Below are 12,710 nucleotides of genomic sequence, written 5' to 3'. Positions count from 1 at the left end.
AGGACAGTCTGACACCATTTACCAACACCGAAGTCACACACACATACACAATTAAAAATCAATAAAGGCTACTCCCCATGCTTCCCGTAACCCTCTGAAACTTGGCGCTGTCCAGACTGCCTGTTACAAGCAATGACTGCTTTGTAGAATGTGGATGTATACTGGATGTCTGCAAAGGGCACAGTACCCTTTCATTTTAATACCCACTTCTAGTGAAGGAAAGTTTATCATGTCCTTTAGTGGGTGACATGACATTTGTTGCAGGGATCCAGTTACTGGCAGCTGTTTGTAACTCCCTGTCTTAGTACCCATGGTTGTGCAGGCTTCCCTTTTGTGTAAACAGTAATAAGAAATTCCCGCTAATGCCATGAACTGCCTGGCTGACTCACTGCAGAGAGGGCACTATTATTCTTACTGAAACGATAACTCCGCTGTCCTGGCCATTTGGGAGAGAGAGAAGAAAAGCCAGCCACATGAACATTAAAGATGAAGCAACTGAGAGGTACAATGTTTTCACAGCTAACGCACAAGTGATCTGGAATGCTTGGGCTGAGCCTGCTCTATGAAGAGGGGCAGCAATTTGAGAACAAAAACATTATTCTGACTTTGGCGGTGATGAAAAGTGCTGGATTAACAGTGGTGCGGTGTGAAGGCCACGCTAATCAGAGAACTGGTGCAGCAAGGGTAGCATCTGTGTCAGCTTTCTCCACGTACTGCTCTGCCCTGGGCCTAGGAGGCGCCTACTTCTAGTCTGAAGGAACAGTTCTGTCTCCAGCTCCCTGCAGAGGAATCACTTGTGAGCAAAGTCGTCTCACAATGGGCACGCGATCATACAACGTTGCTGCCAGTTCGAAGGGACAATTGCAATGCAGATATTCCTAGCATGCCGCCAATATTTTAGATACTTTGAAAAGAGCTGGCTGAGGAGCTCGCTGGACCATTAATGCTGACTTTCAATAAGTCTTGGATCACTGGGGAAGTTCCAGGAGACTGCAAGAAAGCTAATGGTGTGCCAATATTTAAAAGGGGCAAATGGGATGACCTGGGCAATTATAGGTCTGTCAGCCTGAACATTGCGCCCGGGCAAGATAATGGAGTGGCTGATACTAGACTCGATTAATAAAGAATTAAAGGAGGAGGATTAATTAATGCCAATCAACACGAGTTTACATAAAATAGATCCTGTCAAACTAACTTGATGTATTTTTTTTATGAGATTATAAATTTGGTTGATAAAGGTAATAGTGTTGACGTAATATACTTAGACTTCTCCAAGGCATTTGAATTGGTGCTGCATGACATTTTGATTAAAAAACTAGAATGATATAAAATTAACATGGCACACGTTAAATGGATTAAAAATTAGCTAGCCAATAGGTCTCAAAATGTAACTGCAAATGGGGAATAGTCATAAAGTGGGTCTGTTTCCAGTGGGGTCCCTCAGAGATCAGTTCTTGGCCCTACATTATTTAACATTTTTATGACCGACCTGGAAGAAAACAAAAAATCATCACTGATAACATTTACAGATGATGCCAAAAATCAAGAGGCAGTCAGGTCACTGATTCAAAGCAATGTGATCATTTGGTAAACTGGGTACAAGCAAACAATATGTGTTTTAATCCAGCTAAATGCAAATATATATATCTAAGAACAAAGAATATAGGCCATACTTACAGAATGGGGGACTCTACCCTGGGAAGCAGGGACTCTGAAAAAGATTTGTGGGTCGTGGTGGATAATCCAGTAAACATGAGCTCCCAGCGCAATGCTGTGGTCAAAAGAGCTAATGCGAACCTGGGATGCATAACTAGGGGAATCTCAACTAGGAGTAGAGAGATTTTACCTCTGTACTTGGTACTGATGCAACTACTGCTGGAATTCTGTTTCCAGTTCTGATGTCCACAATTCAAGAAGGATGTTGGATAAATTGGATAGGGTTCAGAGAAGAGGCATGAGAATGATTAAAGGATTAGAGAACATGCCTTGATAGTGACAGAGTTCTTCAAATCTACCTATTTATTTTAACTCTAGTGATGGAGTCAAAGAGATCTATGAGATTAACAAAGAGAAGGTTAAGGGGTGACTTGATTACAGTCTGTGTGTCTCTACATGTGGCACAAACATTTAATAATTGGCCTGTCAATGTAGCAGAGAAAGATATAATGCAATCCAGTGGCTGGAAGTTGAAGCAAGACAAATTTACATTGGAAATAGGGTGTAAATTTTTGCCAGTGAGGGCAATTAACCATTGGAACAATTTACTAAAGGCCAAAGTCTCCATTACTGGCCATTTTAAAATCAAGATTGGATGTTTCTCTAAAAGTAATGCTCTCAAAATTATTTGGGGGAAGTTCTGTGGCATATGTTATACAGGAGGTCAGACTAGATCAGGGGTAGGCAACCTATGGCACGCGTGCCAAAGGTGGCACGCGAGCTGATTTTCAGTGGCACTCATGCTGCCCGGGTCCTGGCCACCGGTCCAAGGGGCTCTGCATTTTAATTTAAATTTTAAATGAAGCTTCTTAAACATTTTAAAAACCTTATTTACTTTACATACAACAATAGTTTAGTTATATATTACAGACTTATAGAAAGAGCCCTTCTAAAAACGTTAAAATGTATGACTGGCACGTGAAACCTTAAATTAGAATGAATAAATGAAGACTCGGCACATCACTTCTGAAAGGTTGCCGACCCCTGGACTAGATGATCACAACGGTCCCCTCTGGCTCTGCAATCTATGAACAGCTATGTAAAACTAATACAGAACTTCTTGTTGTCAGAACAACCCATGGATGACCAGAGCATCTGTAAATCCATCCTCTTCCCTTCCTCATTTTCAGAATCTGAGACCACGATAGCCCCCAGCCACCTAACCAAGCAGTACAGATAGTGTTCGCTTACTGTATATACACACTTCCAGGACTGGGAGGTGTTTCCTTCAAATCCATCTCCCCACAGTCACATTTTGAAATATAGCATGTGCACACAGCCAATTTCTTTCTTTAATAACACACTATGTATTCTGGCTCCCGTCTTGGTTTACATGAGCAAATCAAATTAGGTTGCTAGGCTTTTATAAGTGCAGCAGATAAATCCACCAGGTCAGAGAGTTCTCATTGGAGGAACTGTGTCTCTGAACAGCACATTGGGTTTGTTTTGCTACGTGCCTTATTTTAATCCTCTTCTGTGTCTCCAAGGTTCAGTTTAAATGGAAGGGGGGAAAATCTCATAAAATCTCACATCAGTTTTAAAGAGAAATAACAGCATTGCCCCTCCTGGCACTGTCCTGGACGGTCCAACAGAGAGGCAGCCAAAACCTAGTTATTGAAGAAAAATGTTTACTACCCAAGAGCAGGGAAAGAGGATTGTTTTTCTAAATAATAAACCTAATGGAACATTTCAGCATTAAGAGATTCTAATGCTCTTGGTGTGACTCTTTAATAAACAGCCGGAATTAGGGATGCTGAATATTATTATTTAGATTGCAGCAATACTCCAAGCATACTGGTGTTTTGTCGACACAGAGGGTAAGTTTACACAGGGATAAAAAAAATCCACGCCTGGCCCGGATCAGCTGGCTTGGGCTTGCGGGGCTGAAAAATTGCCGTGTGGACATTTGGGCTTGACTCTGAGCTCTGAGATTCTGCAAGGATCAACCGTCAGCAGGACAGCTAACCTGACTGACAATGTGCCAGGGATTGGTAATGGGGTATGGAGCCTTTCACTTCCAGGTCATGAGATGAATCTAAGCCTAGCAGGCTAATGTCCTGCTGGAGCAACTCAGCTGTACACAGGAGGGACCATCATCACAGCTCAGTCTCCGTGCTCAATTCCAGAACTCGGCCCCTCTGCTGAGGCTCCAAACAAGGACAGCATTTAGGCCTTGTCCACACATGGAGTCATTGTTCGATGTGTGACACTCAGATTGTGGAGTCTGAGTGTTCACATGGAAGTATTCTGGTGTAGTTAATCTGCTTTAAATCCACACCCTGCCTTATTCTGGAATATTATCTTCCACATATAGACAACCTCTTAAAGGGGCAACATCCACACACAACCTCCACAGTTTTAGTTTCAGGCTGCACCTGCCTAATCCACCTGCTGATTTGTGTGTGTTTACGATGATAATTTTCCTGGTTTTTAAAATGTTTCCCTCTCCCCTATTGCTGAAAGGCACCCAACAGGGGGAACTGAGTATAGATAGAGGGGACAAGCCACAAAGTGCTGTCAATTGCACTAAGGAAACAAATGGAAAAGAAGAAGAAGAAGGCTTCTCGAATATCTTCCAGTTCTGCTCTTCAGTGTCCCTTGGAACAGCAGCAGGTAAGAAAGGTCCAGAGAGAGGTGTGATTTCTAAGATGAAGGTTCCCCTTTAACACCAGGAGCAGTGCTGGACACAGAGTGAGGCTGAGACCATCAGACTTAGTTCACACAGGACATCCCACTGCCATCAGAGGGTAACATGTTTTGGTTATCAACCTGCTGGGACCTAGGTTTGGTCTGGTGACTTGGAGGTGAAAGGTTCTGCATCCCATTACCAATGCCTGGAGCCATTCGGTTCCCTGAGATTTTACTACACTTCCTGGTCAGGTAACTGGCAAACACAGGGAAAATTCATGACATCAATTCCAAATCACTTATCGAGGGCTAACAATTCTCCCCTCCCACCCACACAGGGGAATCTCTGAGGCTGTTCTGCTGTCCCCTACGTGCACGCTACTCCTGTGGGGCGTACTGCACATGTCAGAGGAGCAGAGCCGCCAGGAAGGGATCGGCTGCGCAGACTGAAGAGGAGAATCTAGCTGCTTCCAGCCTGGGGATTATGGAATGTTTGTTATGACTGAGAGCAAAGTGGACAACTCTGTGGAATTAATTTGCATCATAAAACAAAGAGAAGGATTTTGTCCCTTTGCAGCTGAAAATAAATCAAACATTATCCTTTTTGACTGGCTCAGTAGTTGCATGGGACATTCCAGTGAGAGCAGGAATGAAGTCAGGCTCTTCTGCTCCCCAACCCAGCCCCCCTGCAATGTAGGCTACTGGAGAATCTGCTTTATCTGTAGTTGTATCATGACTTATGTCCTCTGCATGGGGCATCAGTTAACAGTCAGTCACATAATGAACACATAATTACATTTAATAGGTCCTGCCCTCATTTTGAGGTGATCCTCAATTTTAATCAACAGGGGAAATAATTACAACCAGAGGGACTCCATCAATTCAAACAAGGCTCCAAATTTTGATTTTGTACAAACAAAGCTTCTCAAATCCCAAGTGATGGTGCCGTATTTTTTTAATCTTTTAAATTCCCTGGGAACGCCTGTTTATTTCCTTAACAAAATATTCCCTGGGAAGGACTGTCGGGGGGGACCTGAAAGTGAAAGTCATTATAAACACTGGAGAAGCTAACTTGATTGATTTGCATTCTGCAAAGAGAGAGAAATTGCAAAAAGCAAAGAAAGCACACCGAGAGAGAAGAATAAAAGGGAATTCAAAAAATTTGCTCAGTTTCAATAATATAAAATGTTATCAGCAACATAGAGAAATCAACAGCTTTCTTGACAACACAGGACTTTGAGACTGGCAATATCCCTTTGACAGAAACGGAGGGTCTCAACAACGATGTATAGAAACACCAGGTCTCATTCTCATCTCACGCCAGTGAAAATCAGGAGTAACTCCAGTGAAGTTAATGGTATTATCCCTGTGTACAACTGATGTAAGTGAGAGAAGAATCAGGCCCACCATTCTTCAGAGTGGCACAGCATGGCGTGAAGAACTAACAAGTCTCAAATTGCCAAAAGTTACAGGGTGAGATTCTGATCACACTGACACCAGAATGTTCACGACAAACTCCAGGTATAAAGCTGGTGTGAAAGCAGAATCAACCACACAGACTTTGGATATCCCATTGCATTGCCAGCCTGCTCCGGAGGTGACGGGGACAGGCATTCCCCCCCCGCTATTCACTAGGATCAGAAGTTGCCATGGAGGGGAGGATGACGGTTTTGCTATAAATCTCCCCCTTATTCACTAACATCATTTTGCTGCAACTTAATTCAAGAGGCAGCAGCAGGATGAGGCGGAAAAAGCAAGCCCGGGCTCTTTCCTTCTGGATTGCCCATGAGGGGAGGAGGCTGGCAAGCTGCACTTCCCTGTAACACTAAGGTGTCAGCTCCAGGCACCAGATCGTGGCTGGCTGCTGAAGACAATGATGACGTTTTAAAAAATAACAAACATGGGGACCACAGCTGGGTCTCTGCTAAAAATAAGCCACTTGGTGGGGAGAAATTGACTAAAAGCAAATTGCAGGCTTGCGTCAAACAATGTCAACCACGGCAGTGGTATCACCCTGGGTGAAGTTGCTTCATCCTCACTTCCAGTTCCCAGCATGGACAGTACATCCCCAGGACGTGCCTCTGTGCTAGCACACGACACATCTCGTCAGTCACCGGGCAGTTCACTCACGCCGGTGATGTGCTAACCAACTCGGCCTGGGGATTTCTGAATCCACAAAAGGCTAAACTGCTGCTCACTCTAATACCTCCTTTTGTGACAAACCAACACATTCTAAGTGGGCATCGAGCAGCCACTCTCACAGGTAACTTCACAAAGATCTGCTCCCCATCCGGACCCAGAGCCCATCCTGCCAGGGGCTGAGCCCAGAAGGGGAATTAAGGGCACTCGGCAGTTTGCAGGAACCAGTCCTGAATCTTTAGCTACTCCTTGTTCTGAGAAGCCCCTCCCTCTCGCAGCTGCTGCCTGCTCAGGACCGTAGGGACCCCTCTGGGAGGGCACCGCTTTCTGCAGTGCTCTCCATCCTTTGCTATTTCTGTTCGGTGCACAGAAAAGTAAAAGCTTCCCCCCTTCCCAACCCATTCTACACTGACACCCGTCCGGCCAAAGGTTGCTTTCACACTCCCCCAGGGTGCGTGTACGCACAGAGAGAAGGCTCTCAATTCCTTACCAAAGGGCCCAGATTTTCAACTCTTCTTAACTCTGCCACAGCACCTCTGTCCCCCAGGCCAGTTGTCTGGCTTTGCAGAAAGCTTATAAAAATCCCCCTTCCGTAACAGAAACTCCCCCCCATACAAACCTCCTGGAGGTTTTTTCCTGTCTCCCTTTCTCGTCCTATCCCTTCCATAGGCATAGCTGAACTGGATATGCAAAAGCAGTTCAAGCTTCAGCTCAGCTCCTGATGCCGTCCGATTGGCTGTTCTGTAGCTGGGTAGGAGAGCTACAATCACCATAAATGTCAACATTAGAACAGTTACTGGTGAGCATTGCTGTGCTGGCCTGGCCTGGCCTGCTGTTCAGAGCACAGGCATGAGAGACACAAAATACACACACTAATGCACTCCGGAGAAGGCAGCTCCCCCATCCTCCAGGGGAAGCAATTAAACAGCTGGGAAATGGCCTAATGGCACCATGCTCTGCTGCGTTCGGTTTAAATCAAGGAAAACATTTGGACAACAATATCCTGGGAGCTTCTGCAGCTCTGGAAGTGAATGGGAACAGGTCTAGTGGTTGGGAAGAGCTGGGGTGACTGTACTCCAATGGGACCTCTGAATTAGCTTCTGCCTCTAGCTTGCCGGCCGGCTCAGAGTTCTTACCAAGATTCTCTCTGCTCAGGCCGGAGAGGGCTGCAGGGTCCAGGGCATCTATTCCAGCAGTTAGCCATGGTAGAAATGCAGCTATGGAGCAAGAGCTGCGTATAGCTTCCCCTCTCACATTAGCTTCACAGAGAAATAATGCAGACAACCAAGAGACATGCTGGCCACACACCTGCCCTCTGAAATGAGGCCCCTGTAATTCAGAGATGTCATTGTGACAATTAACAGCATCTCCTGCAGAAAAATCATAGAGTTTCCCGGAGGAGTCTCAAAAGGCCAGGGCAAACCAAGGCTGTGTTGCAACATAATCAGCTGTTTGAAAAATATATTCTCCTCACAGAGGTGCTAACACCGCTTCGGTTGATTACCGCTGAAAACTAGTTTAGAAACCTAATTTGCTTCCTGCCAATCATGCTCTTCATTTGCTGCTCCTTTGCAGCCTAGCCAGCAAAACCGGCCCAGGGCCTTTCACCTCATTTTATAGGGTTACCATATGTCCGGATTTTCCCGGACATGTCCGGCTTTTTGGGCCTCAAATCCCAGTCTGGGAGGAAATCCCAAAAAGCCAGACACGTCCGGGAAAATAGGGAGGGAGGGGTCGTGGGGCTTGGGTCCCGGCCGGAGCTGCTGGGGCCGGCGGTGCTCGGTCGGGGGCCGGGGCTGCTGGGGCCGGCGGTGCTCGGCCGGGGGCCGGGGCGGGCCGAAGCCGCTCGGCCGGAACCAGGGCTGGCGCCCCAGGGCCCGAGCCGAGCCGGGCGGGAGCCGCCGGGGCCAGAGCCTCTTGGCCTGGACCGGCCGGCCACCAGAGGGAGCCGCTCGGCCGCGCCGCACCCCGCCCCAGCCCCAGCTTACCTGCTGCCTCCCTGTTTCAGGTTTCCCGCGAACATTTGATTCGCGGAAAGCAGGGGAGGGGGAGGAGCAGGGGGTCAGAGCGTTCAGGGGAGGGGGCAGAGTTGGGGCGGGGACTTCGGGGAAGGGGCGGAGTTTGGGCGGGGCCGGGGCCCCGGCCCCGTGGAGTGTCCTCCTTTTTTTAAATTAAAATATGGTAACCCTAATTGTGCAACCTATCTGATCTCCCTGCTGTATGTATTTCTAATATCCCTGCTATAAAGTCACCACCATGTCCTCAGAGCCACACCACTGTGAAAGCTGTTCGGTGATTAATTTCTTTGCAACGAACCTCATGAGAGCATTTCTATTCACGGCCGATTCTGTACGACCCTTTACTTTTGCAAAAGCTATGCAATGTCTATTCCTCCCTGACCACGCCCCTTTATGCTCACTTTGAAAGCTCCACTTTATATTAAAATATACTGGAGAAGGGGGAAAATCCAGCAGCCTCCCCAAAGATGAGGCTGCCCAGTATCTTCCAACTCTAGGGAATGCATGCAACGAAGTTACTGACCTCTGTGCCAGCCCCTTCAATAGCAAAGGATGGTGTCTGCAGAGGCAACCAAACCCACCTGTGCTTGACAAGATCAGAATCTGCTGTGCCACCTAAGAATCCTCCCCCCTTAACAGCAGAACGTCAGCCAGCAGCAGGGGACGCTCAGGTGAGCACTCTGGTTGTCTCTGGCTCTCCTGGTTCTGTGAGCCAGGCTTGGGATTGGAGAAGAACAGGCAGACGTGTGGATTATGCAGTACTTTTTGGTTCCTTTCAGACTGGGAATAGATGGAAGTAGCGGCTACCAGCCACTCCCACTCCTTTTCAATTATGCCTCTAAAGCTGCCAAATCCAGGCAGTGCAGAAAATAAGGGCTGTCCTAAAACGAGCAGTGGGTAAGTCAGTGGCAGAAGTGTGCTGGAGCAGGAGAGGAGAGCGGGCAAAGACGAGGGGAGAGAGGCTACACAGTTTGGTACAATGCCCTGGTTTCCATCCCCCTTCTCCAGCCCACACCAACACATTTCCACAGGTGTAGACAGATCCCTCCATTACTCATCGAGAACAAAGTGAGACTATTTACTGAACGAAAAGCCACCACATGGCACCATCCCAAGGGTTATTTATGGGGGTTTCCTTTCCCACCTTTCCAAGGCTACAGTCCATGTCTGCAGCAAACCATAAATCCCATAGCGAGAAGCAGGGCTGCCCTCGATCGGGGACAATCCCAGCATCCAGACGCACCTGCTGCTCAGCACTAGAAGGGCATCTCAGAGCCAAGAGGAAGGTCGATAATAATTAATACTTTGCACTTCCAGAAAGCAGGATGGAAGCTGGCAGATCTCTGAGAAGGGGCACAGCTCCACCTCCCCGACAGCAGGTACTTCCTGCTCCCGCCCGGTGACCCAGGAGCCAGATCCCCAGACTTCTCCTCCCACAGCAACCAAGAAGTTGGGTTCGTTCTTCTGAAAAAGGAAGTGAGCAATCTGATGGTGTCAGCTGTGGACTGGGAGCCAGGACTCCTGACTTCTGCCCCCTGCTATGAGATTAACTCATTGTGGGACATGAGTCACTTATGTCCCTCAGTTTCCACTCCTGGAAAAGAGGGGAAATGACCCTCCTTTAGCTCAGGGGGCTGATGCCAGCTTTAATTAATGTGTGCTACAGGCTTTGAGATCACTGGGTGGCAGACACTAGTGAAGGACAAAGCATTAGGTAGGACTCGCACAAAAAAGGCCAGTCGTCCTTCAGCCTTTGCTGCTAATAAATTCTAGTAGGGCCCTTTCCTTCCTCCCAGAGTAAGCGGCCCCTCACCCCGTCCTACCAGCCATGCAGGGGCAAGCAGCATGCTTGGCACAACACCTCCAGTCAATGGATTTCACATTGCTAACTGGACAGAGGCCTGTTTCTTCTTGCAGTCTGCACACTATGCCCAGGATTTAGCAGGATCTGGGGGTCTGGCTTCCCCGCAGGGCGCTCTGCAGCAGCCTCACCCTTTGCAAGCAGCCGTGGCACGCAGAGGTGGTTTTGGAGTCCTCGATCTGGTTTTCATAGTTCCTATAAAGAAGGGCACCAGGGTCAGCCTTCTTCCCAGGTTTGGATACATTATTGGGGTAGCCAAAAATAACAAAAAGGCAGCTCCAATCAATCGTTCCGGCCCCAGCAGCAGCCCTAGGATCCTCAGAGGAGAGCGCTAAGTGCTGGTTTGAGCCTGGGAGGTCCCTGGCAGCCTGGAGTCACTCCCGCCTGGAAGAAAGGCTCTCTGCAGAGCTTCTGAATAACGTCACTCAACTGCTCCAAAGGGAGCCCGTGTCCAACCGTCCCCACTCTCATAAAGCTGCAATAAAGCGTGGCGGTTAGTATGGGAGAGCCAGGGGCTTCGCTCGCCTTGTTTCCTTCTGCTCCTTATCTCCTGCTTGCTAAGGTCAAGTTACAGTTTTACTAACTCGTTATCATTTTGGCATGGCGCTAAAATACAAGACCTGAACTTTGGAACAACCCTGGCACCCCCCGTGAGGGGAGAGCCGCAGCGACTCGGGCCAGCGGAGACAGGCAGCGAGCGGCCAGGCTGTTCTAGCAGGCCAGCACTAGAACCATTCCTTTTGTGCGCTTGTATGCGATATCAGACGATCCAGAAGCAGGTCTGAGCAAGCACCTGCTTCTGGCCCTGTGCAGCAGCTGGCGCCAGATACGCCTGGTATCTCGCTTGTCATTACAATTCATCGAGACGCAGCAGATCCCACATGGTGTAAATCAGCACAGCTCCACTGAAGTCTGCGGATTCGCGCCAGCCCAGGATCTGGCCCATAGATAGTAGAGTTGGAAAAGGCCAGTTAGGCCCTGGCTAGTCCTCCCGCCTCTGCCAACGCAGGGCTGTTCCCTGCATGCTACTTGCAGGGACTGTCCAGTTTGGTTTCCAGGGTCCCAAGCTGAAACCCAGCGTGGGAGTCTGAGCCTGAACAGCGATACTGCTATTTTTAGCCCTGCAGCCTGAGTCAATTGACCCAGACTCGGTGCCACGGCGGCGGGGGGCGGGTGTGTGCATTATAGTGTAGATGCAACCAGGAGCCTCGGCTCCCCTCTAACACATCCTAGACTTGGGAATGTTTCCCTGATACTTACCCACATTTTCCTTATTTCATCCACGTAGGTGGGTGTGGTTTATCGGCCTAAGCTTAGAAAAGTGATCCCCAAACTTTTCAGGGTCACCCCCCCATCCCTGTCCATCCCTGTCCACCCCTCCCACCCCGGCTGGGAGTGGGGCCGCAGCTTCCGGGCTGGAGGGACACGGACAGGGGTAAAGCAGCCGGAGGCCCCACTGCACCCCGGAAATTTCCTTCAATCCCCCCTAGAGGGGCACGTCCCACAGTTTGGGGATCTCTGGCTTAGAATTACAGGTTCCAGGTCAAGCACAGCTAACTTAACCCTTCGTCTTCTAGAGAGCACTACGATGACGGGTGTCTTTCAGCTGAAACCTTAAGAACTGTGATCCTGTTTGGTCTGTGGGGCCATTACCTCTGTCCCAGTGATTACTGCCAGGCACCATGCTTTGAAGAAGCTACGCTCAAGAGACCCAGTGCTTAGATACTACTGCGATGGGCATTACAGGAAAGCTATACACAGACCTATTAGTCATAAAAATCCTCGAGCCAGGATTTATCCCAATATCCTACAGCCAAATTTTCATCTCACCTCCCAGTTGTGAATCATGATGTGTGCTGGTAGAGGGCCATCTCCACCCATTTCAACAGGGTTAGATGCAGTTGTAAAATACTTTGGCAGCTTTTATTATTATTACTGCTACTAATTAAACCCCACTCTTCCTTAGCACTTGCACCATCCAAATTCCTTAAAGACTTCCATTAGTCATTCACTAGTCTTCTGATTGTTTAAAAGTGCCCATTGGACCAAAAGTGGGTGTATCCTGTCGGACACTCAGCCTGTCAAACAGTATCTTTGGCTGGCTCCTAAGACCAAAGTTTTGCCCTTGTTCACAATTAACGGGTATTCGTGACGTAGTTCATGATTACCGAGAGTTCCAGCTCTTCTGAGAACCAGGAGCCTCTCTCTTCTCTGGACTTAAAATGAGCTTGGGTTAATCTGGGTTTGCTGAAGTCAGATGGGACGGGGAGGGTGCTAGGACCAGCCATTCCCCCTCCCCTGCTGGGAAGTGACCTTTCCAGCTGCTGCTGTGTTTACTTTTCTCCAGG

General features: G+C 48.3%; 1 protein-coding gene across 11 annotated transcripts in view; it reads right to left on the bottom strand.

The window, feature by feature from the left end:
• The window catches only part of DAB2IP (DAB2 interacting protein), a 316,132-nt gene that overhangs the window by 75,945 nt on the left and 227,477 nt on the right, over positions 1 to 12,710 (bottom strand). The window contains exon 1 of one of the 11 annotated variants that reach the window (XM_024211150.2): positions 10,494 to 10,848. The exons of 8 other annotated variants lie outside the window; for them this stretch is intronic. In XM_024211150.2, the coding sequence (XP_024066918.2) occupies positions 10,494 to 10,606 (113 nt within the window). In that variant the 5' untranslated portion in view covers positions 10,607 to 10,848. Of the gene's footprint in view, positions 1 to 6,973; positions 7,043 to 10,324; positions 10,378 to 10,493; positions 10,849 to 12,710 lie in introns of those variants that run through there. 2 more of the 11 variants (XM_024211157.2, XM_024211156.2) reach the window with 2 other exon arrangements.

Source organism: Terrapene carolina, unplaced genomic scaffold (genome assembly GCF_002925995.2).
Source record: "Terrapene carolina triunguis isolate 2854851 unplaced genomic scaffold, T_m_triunguis-2.0 Scaffold238, whole genome shotgun sequence".
Lineage (NCBI taxonomy): Eukaryota > Metazoa > Chordata > Testudines > Emydidae > Terrapene > Terrapene triunguis.
Note: the sequence above shows the minus strand (reverse complement) of the source record. Positions and strands in the feature narration are given on the sequence as shown.